We start from the raw sequence: 18,791 nt of genomic DNA, 5'->3' as shown, positions 1-18,791 counted from the left end.
CACTCAGCATAATCTGCTCTAATGCCATCCATTTCCCTCCAAATTCTATGATTTTGTCATTTCTTAATGCAGAGTAATATTCCATTGTGTATAAATGCCACATTTTTTTTATCCATTCGTCTATTGAAGGGCATCTAGGTTGGTTCCACAGTCTTGCTATTGTGAATTGTGCTGCTATGAACATCGATGTAGCAGTGTCCCTGTAGCATGCTCTATTTAGGTCTTTAGGGAATAGACCGAGAAGGGGAATAGCTGGGTCAAATGGTGGTTCCATTCCCAACTTTCCAAGAAATCTCCATACTGCTTTCCAGATTGGCTGCACCAATTTGCAGTCCCACCAACAATGAACAAGTGTACCCTTTTCCCCACATCCTCGCCAGCACTTGTTGTTGTTTGACTTCCTAATGGCTGCCAATCTTACTGGAGTGAGATGGTATCTTAGGGTGGTTTTGATTTGCATTTCTCTGACTGCTAGGGATGGTGAGCATTTTTTCATGTACTTGTTGATTGATTGTATGTCCTCCTCTGAGAAGTGTCTGTTCATGTCTTTGGCCCATTTGTTGATTGGGTTATTTGTTATCTTGTTGTCTAATTTTTTGAGTTCTTTGTATACTCTGGATATTAGGGCTCTATCTGAAGTGTGAGGAGTAAAGATTTGTTCCCAGGATGTAGGCTCCCTATTTACCTCTCTTGTTGTTTCTTTTGCTGAGAAAAAACTTTTTAGTTTGAGTAAGTCCCATTTGTTGATTCTAGTTATTAACTGTTGTGCTATGGGTGTCCTATTGAGGAATTTGGAGCCCGACCCCACAGTATGTAGATCGTAGCCGACTTTTTCTTCTATCAGACGCCGTGTCTCTGATTTGATATCAAGCTCCTTGATCCATTTTGAGTTAACTTTAGTGCATGGCGAGAGAAAGGGATTCAGTTTCATTTTGTTGCATATGGATTTCCAGTTTTCCCAGCACCATTTGTTGAAGATGCTATCCTTCCTCCATTGCATGCTTTTAGCCCCTTTATCAAATATAAGATAGTTGTAGTTTTGTGGGTTGGTTTCTGTGTCCTCTATTCTGTACCATTGGTCCACCCGCCTGTTTTGGTACCAGTACCATGCTGTTTTTGTTACTATTGCTCTGTAGTATAGTTTGAAGTCTGGTATCGCTATACCGCCTGATTCACCCTTCCTGCTTAGCATTGTTTTTGCTATTCTGGGTCTTTTATTTTTCCATATGAATTTCATGATTACTTTCTCTATTTCTATAAGAAATGCCATTGGGATTTTGATTGGTATTGCATTAAACCTATAGAGAACTTTTGGTAATATTGTCATTTTGATGATGTTAGTTCTGCCTATCCATGAACAGGGTATATTTTTCCATCTTCTAAGATCCTCTTCTATTTCTCTCTTTAGGGTTCTGTAGTTTTCATTGTATAAGTCTTTCACCTCTTTTGTTAGGTTGATTCCTAAGTATTTTATTTTTTGGGGGGATATTGTGAATGGAGTGGTTGTCCTCATTTCCATTTCAGAGGATTTGTCGCTGATATACAGGAATGCCTTTGATTTATGTGTGTTGATTTTATATCCTGCCACTTTACTGAATTCATTTATTAGCTCTAATAGTTTCTTTGTAGACCCTTTTGGGTCTGCTAGGTATAGAATCATGTCATCTGCAAATAGTGATAATTTAAGTTCTTCTTTTCCTATTTTTATGCCTTTAATTTCTTTCGTCTGTCTAATTGCTCTGGCCAGTGATTCGATAACTATGTTGAACAGAAGTGGTGAGAGAGGGCATCCCTGTCTTGTTCCAGATTTTAGAGGGAATGCCTTCAATTTTTCTCCATTCAGAATGATGCTAGCCTGAGGTTTAGCATAGATTGCTTTTACAATGTTGAGGTAAGTTCCTGTTATCCCTAGTTTTTCTAGCGTTTTGAACATAAAGGGATGCTGTACTTTGTCGAATGCTTTTTCTGCATCTATCGAGATGATCATATGGTTCTTATTTTTAAGTCTATTGATGTGGTGAATAACATTAATTGATTTCCGTATATTGAACCAGCCTTGCATCCCAGGGATGAATCCTACTTGATCATGGTGCACAATTTTTTTGATATGTTTTTGAATCCGATTTGCCAAAATTTTATTGAGGATTTTTGCATCTAGGTTCATTAGAGATATTGGTCTGTAGTTTTCTTTCTTTGAAGTGTCTTTGTCTGGTTTAGGAATCAGGGTGATGTTGGCCTCGTAGAAAGAATTTGGAAGTTCTCCCTCTTTTTCTATTTCCTGAAATAGCTTGAAAAGTATTGGTGTTAGTTCCTCTTTAAAGGTTTTGTAAAACTCTGCTGTATACCCATCCGGTCCTGGGCTTTTCTTAGTTGGTAGTCTTTTGATGGTTTCTTCTATTTCCTCAATTGATATTGGTCTGTTTAGGTTGTCTATATCCTCCTGCCTTAATCTGGGCAGATCATATGACTTAAGAAATTTATCAATGCCTTCACTATCTTCTATTTTATTGGAGTATAAGGATTCAAAATAGTTTCTGATTATCTTCTGTATTTCTGAAGTGTCTGTTGTGATATTGCCTTTTTCATCCCGTATGCTAGTAATTTGATTTCTCTCTCTTCTTCTCTTCGTTAGCATGGCTAAGGGTCTGTCGATTTTATTTATTTTTTCAAAGAACCAACTTTTAGTTTTGTCAATCTTTTCAATTGTTTCTTTTGTTTCGATTTCATTAATTTCAGCTCTGATTTTAATAATTTCTTGCCTTCTACTTCTTTTGCTGTTGTTTTGCTCTTCTTTTTCTAGGATTTTGAGATGGAGTATGAGATCATTTATTTGTTGGTTTTTTCTTTTTTTAAGGAATGAACTCCAAGCAATGAATTTTCCTCTTAGAACTGCTTTTAATGTGTCCCATAGATTCCGATATGTTGTGTCTGTGCTTTCATTTATCTCTAAGAATTTTTTAATTTCCTCCTTGATGTCTTCTATAACCCATTGATCATTTAGTAACCAATTGTTCATTCTCCAAGTGATGCATGTTTTTTCCTTCCTTCTTTTATCATTGATTTTCAGTTTCATTCCATTATGATCAGATAAGATGCATGGTATTATCTCCACTCCTTTATATTGTCTAAGAGTTGCCCTGTGACATAATATATGATCTATTTTTGAGAAGGATCCATGTGCTGCTGAGAAAAAAGTGTAACTGCTTGATGTTGGGTGGTATATTCTATATATATCAATTAAGTCTAGGTTATTAATTGTGTTATTGAGTTCTATAGTTTCCTTATTCAACTTTTGTTTGGAAGATCTGTCTAGTGGTGAGAGAGGTGTGTTGAAGTCTCCCATGATTATTGTATGTTGGTCTATTAGACTCTTAAACTTAAGAAGAGTTTGTTTGATGAACATAGCTGCACCATTGTTTGGGGCATATATATTTATGATAGTTATGTCTTGTTGGTGTATGGTTCCCTTGAGCAGTATGTAGTGTCCCTCTTTATCCCTTTTGATTAACTTTGGCTTGAAATCTATTTTATTTGATATGAGTATGGACACTCCTGCTTGTTTCCTAAGTCCATATGAGTGATATGATTTTTCCCAACCTTTCACCTTCAGTCTATGTATGTCTTTTCCTATCAAATGCATCTCCTGTAGGCAGCATATTGTTGGGTCTTGTTTTGTGATCCATTCTACTAGTCTGTGTCTCTTGATTGGTGAGTTTAAGCCATTAACATTTAGGGTTATTATTGAGATATGGGTTGTTCTTCCAGCCATAATTGTTTATTTATGTTACTAAACATGGTTTGTTTTCCTTTTTTGATTATTTTCCCCCCCTTTACTGTCCTACCTCCCACTGTTGGTATTCATTGTTATTTTCCATTTCCTCTTCCTGTAATGTTTTGCCGAGGATGTTTTGAAGACATGGTTTTCTAGCTGCAAATTCTTTTAACTTTTGTTTATCGTGGAAGGTTTTAATTTCATCTTCCATCCTGAAGCTTAATTTCGCTGGATACATGATTCTTGGTTGGAACCCATTTTCTTTCAGTTTTTGAAATATGTGATTCCAGGATCTTCTAGCTTTCAGAGTCTGTGTTGAAAGATCAGCTGTTATCCTGATTGGTTTACCCCTAAATGTAATCTGCTTCCTTTCTCTTGTAGCTTTTAAAATTCTCTCCTTATTCTGTATGTTGGGCATCTTCATTATAATGTGTCTAGGTGTGGATCTCTTATGATTTTGCACATTCGGCGTCCTGTATGCTTCTAGGATTTGGGATTCTGTCTCATTCTTCAAGTCTGGGAAGTTTTCTCGTATTATTTCATTGAATAGGTGGTTCATTCCTTTGGTTTGGACCTCTATACCTTCCTGTATCCCAATGACTCTTAAGTTTGGTCTCTTTATATTATCCCATATTTCTTGGATGTTCTGCTCATGGTTTCTTAACAGTTTTGCTGAGCTATCTATGTTCTTTTCAAGTTGAAATACTTTGTCTTCATTGTCTGATGTTCTATCTTCTAAGTGTTCTACTCTGCTGGTAGTATTCTCAATTGAGTTTTTAAGTTGGTTTATTGCTTCCTGCATTTCTAGGATTTCTGTTTGTTTGTTTTTTATTACCTCTATCTCCCTGTATAGTTGATCTTTTGCTTCTTGGATTTGTTTATGTAATACATTGTCGAAGTGGTCAAAATGATCTTTCATTGTCTGATTTTGCTGTCTAATGTCTTCCTTGAGACTCCAGATCATTTGCAGCATGTATATCCTGAATTCTTTATCTGACATTCCATCTGCTGCAGCTATAACCTCTTCTAAAGTTGAGTTGACCTGCATTGCTTGTGGTCCTTTCTTTCCTTGTCTTTTCATATTGCTCGTGTTTCTTTCTGCTTAGTGAAACTATTGTGTTTTTGAAATTTTTCCCCCTATATATTTATATTGCTCTTGTATAGTTGAAAAGTCTCCCTTGCAGGGGCGGGCGGCAGCTCTGCTCCTCCTCCAATTGGGGTGATCTGTCTACCACGCTGGTGGGCCGCTGGGACTGTTCTGCCGGTCGGTCGCAGGTCTGCCTACCTTGGAGGCGCGGGCAGCGGCTCTGCTCTGCCCTTCCTCCTATTGGTGTGACGTGTCTACCACGTCACCACGTCCGTGAACCCCTGGGCCTGTTCCACCAGTTAGTCGCGGATCTGACTACCTTGCAGGCGTGGGCGGCGGCTCTGCTCTGCCCCTTCTCCAATTGGGTTGTCGTGACTACCACCCCGGCAGGTCGCTGTGCCTGTTCTGGGCGCGGGCTGCGGCTCTGCTCTGCCCCTACTCCAAATGGAGTGATGTGACTGCCACGCTGGCGGGCCGCTGGGCCTGATCCAGGCTCGGGGAGCGGCTCTGCTCTGCCCCTCCCCCAAGTGGTGTGACGTGTCTACCACGCCGGCAGGCCGCTGGGGCTGTTCTGCCAGACTGTCACAGGCCTGCCTACCTTGCGGACGCGGGTGGAGGATCTGCTTTCCCCCTACTCCAGTTGGGGATTCTTGACAACCACGCCGGCGGGTCGCTGGGCCTATTCCGGGCTCTGGCAGCGGCTCTGTTCGGCCCCTGCTCGAGCCGGAGCGATGCGACACCACGCCGGCGGGTCTCTGGACCTGCTCCGGGCGCAGGCGGCGGCTCTGTTCGGCCCCCGCTCTAGCCGGAGCGACGCGACACCACGCCGGCGGGTCGCTGGACCTGTTCCGGGCGCAGGCGGCGGCTCTGATCGGCCCCCGCTCCAGCCGGAGCGACGTGACACCACGCCGGCGGGTCGCTGTGCCTGTTCCGGGCTCTGGCGGCGGCTCTGTTCGGCCCCTGCTCTAGCCGGAGCGACGCGACACCACGCCGGCGGGTCGCTGTGCCTGTTCCGGGCTCTGGCGGCGGCTCTGCTCCGCCCCTCTGGCCTTCACAGTATTCAGCAGGACCCGGACCGAGAGACAGTTTCCGCGGGTTCTTTATCCCTGGGCCAGAGCAGTTCCGGGAGCCAGAATTCGGCCTCTCCGGACTTGGTGCATGCTCCGACAGGAGCAGGCTCCAAGAAGCAGTTTCCGCGGGTTCTATAGCCCTGGGCCAGAGCAGCTCCGGTAGCCGGAGCTCCGCCGCTCCGGGCTCGGTGCGTGTTCTGATAGGAGCAGGCTCCAAGAAGCAGTTTCCGCGTGTTATTTAGCACTAAGTCTGAGCAATTTGTCTGCGAGACTCAGACAATTGTCATCCTGAAATTACCTGTTCTATAGCTGAAAGAGCTGCAATCAGTCAAAAACAAGGATGGTGACGTCAGCTCTCCAAGATGGTGGCCGCTGGCTTCCTCCGTGGTCTGACCGGTGTGGAGAACCGAACTGGACCGTTTCCTTCCCCGTCTCCAACCCAGAATTCAGCTCCGAGCTCAGCAAATACCTAGCTGGCAGGAGCCCGCAGAATCAGCATCGCTGTATCTCTGCGCCACCAGCCCGTCGTTTCCCAGTGCGCTCCGCAGACTCCAGCCGCAGGGCGATCTGCCGAACAATAAGCGCTCCGTACTGACAAATCGCTCGCTTTTGAGCCCCTGAAGCTGATCCTCGTGCGATGAAAATCCTTCCACTAGGTTTTGGAGCACCCCAATTTTGCTGGAAATTCCTAACCAGATAGCTTTTAGCCGTTCTAACTCATCATTTTCCCTCACAGTGATGCAGTACTCGGAGTTACTGCACTCCCTTCGCGGCCATCTTCCTTACCACTATCGAATAATCAAAATTCTAAGTTTAAACTTTGAGTGAGGCTGAAGGTCAAAAGTGGTTGACTTACAGTAGTTTTGATTTGCATTTCTTTTCTCTGATTGCTAGAGATGATGAACATTTTTTCATATATTTGTTGACTGATTGTACATCCTCTTCTGAGAAGTGTTTGTTCAGGTTCCTGGCCCATTTATTGATTGGGTTATTTGGGTTTTTTGGTATTTAGCTTTTTGAGTTCTTTATACACCCTAGAGATGAGTGCTCTATCTGATGTGTGAGCGGTAAATATTTGCTCCCATGATGCAGGCTCTCCATTCACCTCACTCACTCCAGTCAAAATGGCAGCTATTATGAAGACAAATAACAATAAGTGTTGGCGAGGATGTGGGGGAAAAGGTACACTCATACATTGCTGGTGAGACTGCAAATTGGTGTAGCCATTATGGAAAGCAGTATGGAGATTCTTTGGAAATCTGGGAATGGAACCAAAAGGACTTAAGATCAGCACACTACAGGGACACAACCACATCAATGTTTATAACAGCACAATTCACAATAGCTAAACTGTGGAGCCAACCTAGATACCCTTTAGTAGATGAATGGATAAAAAAAAATGTGGCATATATACACAATGGAATATCACTCAGCAATAAAAGAGAATAAAATCATGGCATTTGCAGGTAAATGGATGGTGTTGGAGAAGATGATGTTAAGTTAGCCAATCCCAAAAAAACAAATGTCAAATGTTTCCTCTGATATAAGGAGGCTGATTCATAGTGGGGTAGGGAGGGGGAGAATGGGAGGAATAGAGGAACTCTAGATAGGGCAGAGGGATGGGAGGAAAGAGAGGGGCAAGGAATTAGCAAGGATGGTGGAATGTGATGGATATTATTATCCAAAGTAAATGTATGAAGACACAAATTAGTGTCAACATACTTTATATACAACCAGAGGTATGGAAAATTGTGCTGTATATGTGTAATAAGAATTGTAATGCATTCCACTGTCATTTATTTTTTTTTAAATCAATTAAAAAAAGTGGTTGAATTCTCTCTTCATTTAGCTCTTCTCCTGTCTCAACTTGCTGAATTCCTGAACCACACAGGACTGAAGCAAGGGGGAAGGGGGGAAAAGAGGCCAGAGAATGGGGGCAGGGGAGGCAGGAAAGTTTAAATTGATGGACACTATCATAATAACCAAGCATCATCACTTTTCAGTGTAAGCAGTATTGAAAACTCACTTTCTCTTTGCTTTAGTCAGCTTTTTTATTGCTGTGATCAAAAAACAGGACAAGAACAATTTTAGAGGAGGAAAAGTTTATTTTGGGGCTCACGTTTTCAGAGGGCTCTGTCATGCTTTGGATATTAGGTGTCCCCAAAAAGCTAAAACAATGCAAAAGGTTTAGAGGAGAAGTCAGTGAAATAATCCCCTGATGGGATTAACTGAGTGGAAACTGATTGTGGGTAGGGTGTGGCCAGAGGAGGTGAGTCACTGGGGCATGTCTTTGGGGTATACATTTGGTGAGCAGAGCTAAGTCTCTCTCTACTGCCTGATCATCATGTGAGCCACTTCCTTCCACCACATGGAGCCTACTGTCTATGGATTGAGACTTCTGAAACTGTGAACCCTCAAATAAACTTTTCCTCCTCTACAGTTGTTCTGGTTGGGACTTTTAGTCACAGTAGCAAAAAAGCTGACTGAAACAGGTTCAGTCCATACATGGTCTACTCAGGGCCTGAGGTGAGGCAGAACATCATGGCGGAAGCATGTGGCAGGAGAAAGCAGCTGTGGACATGGCACTAGGAAACAGAGAGAAAATGAGCCTCCAAAGGCATGCCCCCAGTGACCCACTTCCTACCTTCCTACAGTCATCCTTGCTTAATCCCAATCAGGGGATCATTTCACTGGTCAGGTTGAGGGTCCCATAAGCCAATCATTCCACCTCTAAACCTTCTTGTATTGTATCACATATGAGCTTTTGGTGGACACCTAGTAACTAAACCCATAACACTCTTGTAGATACTGTGTTAAAAACACCTGAGATAATCAACTTCAAAAGATTTATTGTGGCTCATGGTTTGTGGGGTTTTAGTCCATGGTCCACTGACCCTGTTGCTGCTGTTGGGCTGTAGTGAGACAGCTCATCATATCAGGAGCACATGGTGGAGGAGGCTGCTCACTTCATAGCAGCTGGAAAACACAGAGAGGACACATCCACAATGACATAACTTACTTCCACTAAGCCTCACCCTCTAAAGGTCCCACAACTTCCTAACAATGCCACAGGCTGAGAACTAACCCTTCAACGCCTGGGCCTTTGAGCAACATCCAAGATCCAAACTATAGCAAGGATTTTTGTGTCTAGCCATTGATCTGAAGTGGCCTTGGTGGAGGTGAACACATCTCTATTTAGGCTGTTCATTACTACTACCTTCTCTCCTAAAAAGCTGGCAGTATAATCTTTGGTCCTTTGTTGACAGTACTAGAAAACACTCCATGCCTCTCTCTCAAAAATGTTCCAAATCCAGGAGAAATGATTAAACAATCTCTGCTGCACAGTTTTACTGAAGTGAAGTTTGTTTCTACTTTAGAAACACCTCCATTATTCTGATGCCAACCATCTCTTCTTTACATTTATCAGGTGACAGTCGCACACGAGTCTATGGTCAGCCCCATACTACCGGGGACACACACTATATTCTCTTGAGTAGTCATAAGGTGCTGATCCCCACCTTGGGGGACCCATAATTCAAGGAGAGCTCTCTCCAAACTACCAACCTTTCATACATTTGACAAGGTGCATCTCCTTTGGAAATTCTGCCTAGAGTCTAGACTCTTTGTAGAATTTACTCTGTATTTTGGTGGCTCCGCCCAAACTTAACATTTTAGTTTCTTGTTCCAAACGGTTAGTAATTTTCATCTCCATGTATGTTTATTTTGTTCCTTTCTCTGGAATTACCATCTATATTTCTCCAATTTGCCCATCCAAATCTGAGCTTTCCTGCCGAGTGTCACAGCACACCCGCCATCTGGTCCAGGCCACTTTGCCTGGCTTCCTTCTGGAGCCTACACCGTCTTCAGTAATTACTGTTATCAATACACGAAGTTTGCCCTTAGTGTTTCTTTTCCATGGAATACAAAGATAGTCACCTTAATGAGACAGAGTGACAGGGATGGGGGTCAGTGGGAGGATATGTGTTTAGCATATGGGAATCCCTGGGTTCAATTCCCAGAACTAAATAACAAAACAAACAAAAACCAGAGAGAGACAGACAGACAGTGTGACTCTATAACCCACAGACTTGATTGTATGTGAAATATAAAGATATATCTCAAAAGTATGCTGACCCTAAGGAGAGCTACTGAGTCTAAGAAAAGTAGGACAAAGAGAAGTAAATATTTGGCATGCACATCCAGGTCCAATAAATTTCTTTGAATGAATGCTCACTACCTAGAAGAGGATATTATGAAGTTCTATGTGCAGCATATTTCAAACATTCACTTTTTAAAAGCATTTGAATAGAAAGAGGAGCAACAAAACTCTTGCTCGAATTCAATGTTCTTTTTTTGTCAGATTTATTGAGGTGTAATTGACAAATAAAAATTGTACATTTGAATCCAAGATTCTTAAGTAGACTGAGCTCTCTATTAAAAGTTGAGGGGTAGAACCTGTTGACTTAGAGTAAGGAAATGATTTGAAACTTTTGCAAATGAAGGTCAAATGTTTCTCTATGAGATATTATCCAAGATGTCTGGGAGGGAAAAAAAGTTAAAAAAAAAAAAGTTGAGGGGCCAGAAAATGAAGAGCTGCCTTTGCCTATATATTTATCAACTCAAAATTTATGATATTATATTTTAATACTTTAAAGTACAGTGCCATTTTTCATGACACTTGCAAATTATTATTAACCACTAATGCAGGGACCAACTTTAAAATACAGACATTGATTAATTTACAGAGCACTGGTTATTTTATGTTTTAATGACTGTTTGGATTTACATACTAATTATAATGCACACTATTTATGTCTCTGCTCTTCATCTTGTCACTTTTTATTTGAGCAGAGAAAATTGCTGGGATGAAATATTCTTAAAATTGATAGTGTAGTAAAAGAACTTGAAGACAAAGATCCTCTCAATTAAAATCTATCTTATATATATTACATATAGTATATATTAATCTATTATCATGCTCTTCTATTAATTAAGCAATACTTATTTTCTGAATACTCTAAACTGAGGTAGAAATACATAGTTAAAAAATATTCTGTAGGTTATTACTAAAATTGTAAGCTATGGCATAGATGTGACAAGTTCAAATAAACACAAAACCATGACCTTCACTAGATACAAAGCCTATACACATGGTTTCTCAAGAACAGGTGAAACCAAAAACTATGAGATATCAATATCAACTTTTTATTAATTATTGATATTTATAAAGTCTTTCCTATACTCAGTTTGTGAGAATATAGAAGTATATTCACAAAATAAATGATATTTTAGTATTTATTTTGCACACAAATCTCAGTGGCTAAGTTGTTGGCTGTAAGAACTAGAATGAATTCAACATTCCAGTTCATATTAACAACTAAAACAACTTCATAATAAAAATGTATGTGTTTTGAAAGATTCTACTAATTTCTGTTTATTCCATTGAAAAAAGTAATTATAAAAATCAACAGAGAATTTGTCATTTCAATTAGGCTTACCAAGGAAGTTACATGAGGGATCATTTTTCTGCTTTATTTAATCAATCTATATTTATTTTATTTTTGTCTTCAGCTTAAAATAATTGTAATAATAGAAAAAGCCCTGGAAAGTAAATAAATTCAGGTGTCATGTTTACTACAATACCCTTGAATAAGTCATTAAGACTCTCAGGGTTTCAGTATCTTCATTCGCAGATGGACATAAAAATATCTGCCTTGTTTATCTCATAAACTTGATCAAGGCTCAAAAAAGCAATTCGAAAGTATTATTGCTTGAGACAGGTACAGGGATGAATCACAGATCTAGGACAAAGTTCAAGACCAATTCTTCCATAGCCAGCAGTACATCTTTGGTCAAATCCCTTCAGACTCAATTTCTTCCTCTACTAAACGAGGCAGCTGATTTGTAAAGTTTTCCATTCTGTGAGTCTGTGATCTTGTACTGAAAAGATACTCATGAGAAAATTCTCTTTTTTTCTGGTTTTGTTTCCTAGGAAAGTAACATACTCATTAGGTGCTTGAGATTAATTTTACAATCTGTCTTGCAAATAAAAGAAAGTCACCATTTATTTGGCACCCGCAGGCTCACATCCATTATGAAATGAGGTGTGGCATTAATTGATTAACTACACAGGAGACTGTTAAATGTCAAATGTAGGAAAGTGGCAGTCATGAAGAATTGTGAGAATAGTTACATGGTATGAGATGTGACCATGAAACTCACATTAGGAAAGAATCTGCCCTTGAATAAAGAAAAACAGAGTCTGTGCTACATTATTTCATGTCCATGTTAAAAATCCACATAATGAGGCAACCAAACATGAGGTACAGCTGCCCTTCTCTGGCAGCTTGTTACCTTTTAATTACTTGTCCTTTTGTAGTGCTAATCTTGGATTTGGTGTACACCACAACTAAACACAGAACAGCCCATAGGTTAAGCCACCTAAGTTTCTTGCTGTGAGCACTGTGTGAGCAGGAATTTTCATCTGTGTTATTCATTGATGTATCCCAAACAGCAGGTACACAGCAAGCATTGAAAAAATATGCATCACACAGACGGACTGACTTCCTTTCATTTCCTGCCCTAAATAGATAAGTTACGCTCTTTTTAGAATTATTATCCACTTGTCTTTATATCATTAACTTGCTTCCATAAAAAAGAAGCAAACCACAAGAATTTAGCCAAAGATAGCCTTAATAAAAGGTAGTTTTGTGTGATAGAGAACAACCAACCCAAATGCTTGAAATCTATTTGTCACATTAAAAAAATCTGAATTAGAAGGGAGGGGGGATGGGAATAGGAAAGATAATGGAATGAACTGGACCTTAGTTTCCTATGTACATACATGAATTGGTTAATGTAATTCCATATCATGTACAACTAGAAGAATGGGAAATTATACTCCACATATGTATAATATGTCAAAATATATTCTACTGTCATGCATAACTAATAAGATCAAATTAAAAAATACAATGAAGAAAAAGACAATTATTTGAATTAGAAGTCATATTTTTCTTTAATGTAAAATTACTAAGTAATGGCTTGGGAGATTGAGGCAAGAGGATTACTAGTTCAAAGCCAATTTCAGCAAAAGTGAGGTACTAAGCAACTCAATGAGACCCTGTCTCTAAATAAAATACAAAATAGGGCTGGGGATGTGGCTCAATGGTTTAATTCCCTGAGTTCAATCCCTGGTTACCCGCCCTCCAAAAATTACTAAGAGGACAATCTCAAAGACTGAGAAATTTTTTCTTTATGCTACTAATCAGAGTACTTCAAAAAATAGAAGGAAAAAAAAAAACCTATGTAGAGTTTATAAAATGAGATTAAAAATACATGAAAAAAAGAGCTATTAATAACTGTCTCTTGTGTTTCTTCCTCTTAAAATTCCAAACAGTGTGGTCTGCTTCATGCCCACATCAAAGCTAGCCAACGGGCTGAGAATAAGAAACGAAGAGAGCATTCAATATCTCTCTCCTGGTGCCTAAACGCATTTTGCAAAAATGTTCTTTGAATCAACAACAAACTTAGAAAACCAGAAACAGAACAGGAAGATAAACCCACAAGTGAAAACAACCATGACATGGTCACACCCCCTTCCAGTTTTCTCCAAAACATTTTCTTCCCAGATGGACACAATAAGTCAAAGAGCTCTATTTTTAATGCATGAGGCTTGGTTGTGGCACAAACAGATCAATGAGCAATCTCTTGTCTTCAGGAAAACATGAGCCTGTGATACAAAATATGTGAGCTTTTAAAATAGCACGTCTGGCATAGAAATCCTCAGAAAGAAAGGATGCATGAAGCCATGAGCAAAGGTTTCCAAGACAGGAAAGTCTCTAAGAGAGAATTTTAAAGTAATGAAAGAGGAAGTGACAATGCATAATTGGGTTCATCATTGCTCAATATTCTCAGGTTATTTTATTTCTCCTCTACCTAGCTATGTAGGAGCTCAGGTTAAAGAAGAAAGGGAATAATTGAAAGGTACCAAGACTAGCTTGAAAACTTCCCACTGAAAGGATAAAAGAAAAGAATAAATCCAGAGACAAAGGGAGGTAATTTTTTAAAAAAGGAAAGAAAAAATACCAGTGTCCACATAGGTAAGCTAGATAGAGATTGGGAGAGTCTGGTAGCCATAGAGTCAGTTTTGATGCTGTTAATCACAAAAAGGATTTTAAATTAGGTTTTGTTCCATGTTATCAATGGAACTCCCATGCAATTTCTTAGAAGTCTGTAATAAAGATTTACATCACTTTTTGATTATTAATAAATGTCATTTGTAAATTTATTCCATGAATAGTTATTGAAAGAGATCGTTTGTTGGGGTTATTTTTATACTGGAAGACTTGGTAGAGATGGGCCTTAGGGTGAAGCAAGAAAACACAACAACAACAATAAGAAACGAATCCAGAAGAAGAAAATCATATTTCAATACTGCTCCTGATTCTATTTTCAGAGAACATCCTTATATAGAAAATGGGGCACAACCATTATGGGAAACAGCATAGAGTTTCCTCGAAAAGTCAACAGTAGCATTCTCACCTCTGGGTATATCCTCAAAGGAAACTGAAATCAGCAGGTCAAAGAGTATATCTGCACTAAATGCTCAAAGCAGCAGTATTTACAATAACCAAGGTATGAAATCAACTAGTGTGTCTATCAATAGATGAACAGATAAAGAAATGTGGTATAGACATATATGGAATACCATTTAGCCTTCAAAGAAGACATTTTATCTGGAGATGTACTGTAGAATATGGTGAATATAATGAATAATAATCTTCTATACTTGAAAATTGCTTTGAGAAGAGATCTTAAATGTTCTGACTACAAAAAAAAAAAAAAATCCAGAGTGCACGAGGTGATGGTTAATTAGCTTGATTTTATCAGTTTGTGATGTGGACGTATAACACAGCATACCTGAGATACCATAAATATATACATTGTGTTCTTAGCTTCAACTGATGGATTGATGGAGCTCAACCATTCGTCTTGGAGACTGCTGGTTCCCTAGACAAATTCTTTCCCACAGTAGTCATCACACTGCTTCATTCTCCTCTAAAGGTTAAAGTCAACCATGACCAGGTCTCACAAGTCTTTCCTGAGTTGTGATTAAGTATGACCCAATTCCAAGCACTGTTTGTCTGAGAAATGCCTTCTACCTAGATGGACGGGCATCAAAATTGCCAACAATAGTAACTCAAGGCTACTTCCATTACAAATTTGGTCTTTACTCTTTAAAAAAAAAAGAAAGAAAATTACTACAATGCTTTCCCTAGATAATGACACACATGAAGAGCGTTCTCCATGATTAACAATGGCATTTGTCTTGTAGCCCGTGCCAGGAAGGGAAGCATGGGGGCAGTACAGTGACAGAGATCTCTTCTAAAAACAGAATACAGTTCATTCTTCCAGCTCTTCCAGGGGAAACTGGATGATGAGTGTGTTGATGTCTTTTAAAAACAATCTGCCTCATGCTCTTAGATCCCTATCCTGATTAGTGGCTGACCTATATATTTTTGGCAACACTAGTGCCCTACAGGGCCTGATGATTTGACAGGCATTTAAGGTCCTTGGTGAAGATGAATTTTGAAAAAAGCCGAGATAAGCAGACTAATTTCCTACAAAAGTATTTCTTCTGATCTTTGAAATGGTACAGAGTCCATGTCAGTGGATTATTTCAAGCAAGGAAAAGTTTGCCTTATAAAGACTGCCAGTGTAAACAAATTGATCCTCCAGCCTGTCACATGAGCCAGATGAAGCACTCTCTTGCTGGAAGCTGCGGTGACTCTACCTAGAGAGCCCAGAGAGGGCAAACTAACGCAGTAGATCACATTTCCTGAGTAAATTGTCATCTGTTTCTAAAGCATGTGGTGATCATAAAGGTATTGTGAAGATCCAATGTGACAATACACAGTCTACTGTAGTCCCAGGCAGGATCATTCCCATATAATAGAAACACATTCAACATATTTCTCAGATTGTGAGAAGGAATATAGAAGGGAAAAAAATCATTTCATTCTTTTGTAGCTTCAGTTTTAGACTAGAATATCTCTAAGGATATCAAAAGTATTATAAAATAATATTATCTAATTTGAATTTTGATTTTTATGACAAATATTTCAAACATCATTTTTTTTACAACAAAGTAATAAGGAAGGTGACCTCTGAAATATTTATTATTTCTACAAGAATTGCTTTGCTCACTGGGCTTCTTTGGTAGATATGTAATTAATTACCATGTTAGAAAAATGAAAGGAGTTTTAGGTAAGAGTTTAGAAACAAGGAGACTAAGACTGAAAGGGAATACCAGACCTAGCATGAAGAAAGATGTCTACTTGGTCTCCTTGCACTGATACCATCCATTAAGACACTGAAATGATACTAAGTCCTCCTTAGATGGCATGTTCATACAAATAAGGGGAGATGGACATTTGAAAGATAATTATATACCACTGGCCAACAGCTTCAGTGTAATTTACTGCCTTTGGTTGTCACAACAACTTTGCAACATAGGTATTATTAGCACTAATAGGAAACTGAGCCCATTAAAAAACATGAAAGCAAGTAGAAGCAAAGGTGGGACCTAATGACAAAAGGCCGGTCCATTTCACTGAGTCTCAGTGCCTTCTGGAAAGCTGAATCCTGCAACACCCTTCCTATTTAAAATTTTTTTTCCTAAGTTTCTGATCATTAAACAATTAAGCTGAGACCTAACGAACCAGAGGATAAAACTACCCCACGGTCACATACCTGTGGTGGAGTCAATGGTAAAGAGGGATGACAGGTCTCCCGGAACGAGTTCGTAAGCCACCGTGCCATATGTCCCAGAATCCCTGTCCGTGGCGTGGACACTGATGATCTCAGTGCCTGGCTGGGTCTGGCCACTGATGCTTGTCACATAGGTCGGTGGGTCAAACACAGGATGATTGTCATTCACATCCTCTAGTTCCACACGAACAAAAGCCTGGGCACTTAGCCCTCCCTGTGGGATGAATGAGTGGTGATGAGTGAGCTGAACATACTGGCATAAAGCATAAATGGCAATGATCCTACAACAGACTTCTCAAACAACAAAATATCATTGTACAGATACAGGTATACATATATATGCCCTCACATATATACACATATGTGCACACACACATATTTCATTTTACTTTTAATCTTGACATGACTTCCTATATGATGGCGTGTATTTATATTTCAGTGCTGATTCTTAAATATGAATGAGATAGGGCTGGGCTTGTGGCTCAGTGGTAGCGTGCTTGCATAGCATGTGTGAGGCACTGGGTTCAATTCTCAGCACCATATATAAATAAATAAAATAAAGGTCCATCAACAACTAAAAAAAAAAAAAAAGAATGAGATTACCATGAAAAGAGCTTATAAGCAAGAATTTCAGAGTAAAGGCCAAAGATATTTAATGAAAGTTGTTCTGATGCCTGAAAAAAAAAACAAACTAAAATTACTTTTATCTCTAAAATAATTTGAAGTGAATGTTAGTAAGTGCTAAGGAAAAGGGATGAGGAAGTATCAGAGGTGGATGCGCTAATGAAAAACGTCACTCAGAGGTATGAATGATTTGAGTATAGACTTATATGAAGGAGCTTGACTTCAGTTATCTGGAAGATTAAAAAAGAGGAAAGGTACAAAGGCTCTGTGGCAAGTGGGCAGTGCGCCCCCTGTGGCCTGTTCAGGAACAGCAATGGAGGCCCTGCGGCTGATGTCAGGTAGGGGCAGGTCATGCAGGCTCTGTGAACTTCTTCACTGGAGAGTTTTAAGCACAGGAACAGTTTATTCAACTTCAATTTTAGATAGATAGATAGATAGATAGATAGATAGATAGATAGATAGATGATAGATAGATAGATATTCAAATATGCATGTATTGGTCTTTTATTTGCAGTCCTGGAGATTCAACTCAGGGCCTCATGCATGCTAGGCGAGAGCTCTACCACTGAGCTACACCCTTACAGGGTCTTGCTAAATTGACCAGGCTATCCTTGAGCTTGCAATCCTCTGCCTCGATCGGATCCCCTGAGTAGCTGGGATTACAGGCGTGCACCACCACACTCTGCTTTTAATTGTTGTCCTGGCTACAGTGCTCACAACTGGCTGGAGGGCCACGAAGAAAGGTCCCAGTGCGGATGCTCACGGAACACCAAGCCAGGAGTGGACCGGCCCGGACAAGGAAGGAACAGTGAAGGGACTTATTCCATGTCCTTGGGGCCACTATGGCTTTGACTGCTTTGGAAATTGGAATTTTTCAGGCTTGAGAAAGGTGACACAGAGCACAAAGCAGGGAGAAGTGGATCCCAGACTATTTATTTTGTGTCACCTCCATGTAAAACCAAGAGAAGGGGAGCAAACAAAATAGAAGAACACTGCCCCCTGCAATTTTTCCTTTTCTAAAGCATAACATCTGTTCCTACTTTCAGGACCCATTTTCCATTGCTATCTGGTACATTTTGACACTTTCCAGTTTTGACAAAAATCCTTGGTAAGTCACAGGAGCCTGGATTTCCTCATTTATCCACCCCCCCTCCTTTTTTCCTTTTTCTTTTGTTCTTTTTGTTCCATTTTCCCACTGCGGCAGGGAGGCACTGAGCAAAGAGGAACAAGAATGACAGTGAAGGAGGCTTGGCATGAGACTAAAAGAGGCCTGCCGCTGTGCCGATGGGAGGAAGCGCATGTGGAGGGTGAGGCAGGGCAAGAAAGACGGCATTGTTCAGGGTGAAACTGACAATGGATTTGGAAATGGCTCTTATAATTCAAAGGTCCATGTATACCAGACTTTGAGGACTAAAAAGGAATTGAGAAACAAATCTTTAGCAATAGTGATTTTCCATGTTCCAAG

The 18,791-nt window shown here is 39.9% G+C and overlaps 1 protein-coding gene across 1 annotated transcript in view; it reads right to left on the bottom strand.

The window, feature by feature from the left end:
* Positions 1 to 18,791, bottom strand: part of Dchs2 (dachsous cadherin-related 2) — a 250,655-nt gene that overhangs the window by 101,002 nt on the left and 130,862 nt on the right. The window contains exon 3 of the mRNA XM_076864992.2: positions 16,685 to 16,916. Coding sequence (XP_076721107.2) covers positions 16,685 to 16,916 — 232 coding nt within the window. The remainder of the gene's footprint in view (positions 1 to 16,684; positions 16,917 to 18,791) is intronic.

This window comes from Callospermophilus lateralis, chromosome 8 (assembly GCF_048772815.1).
Source record: "Callospermophilus lateralis isolate mCalLat2 chromosome 8, mCalLat2.hap1, whole genome shotgun sequence".
NCBI lineage: Eukaryota > Metazoa > Chordata > Mammalia > Rodentia > Sciuridae > Callospermophilus > Callospermophilus lateralis.
The sequence above is the reverse complement of the archived record's forward strand: the minus strand, read 5'-3'. Positions and strand labels throughout refer to the sequence as shown.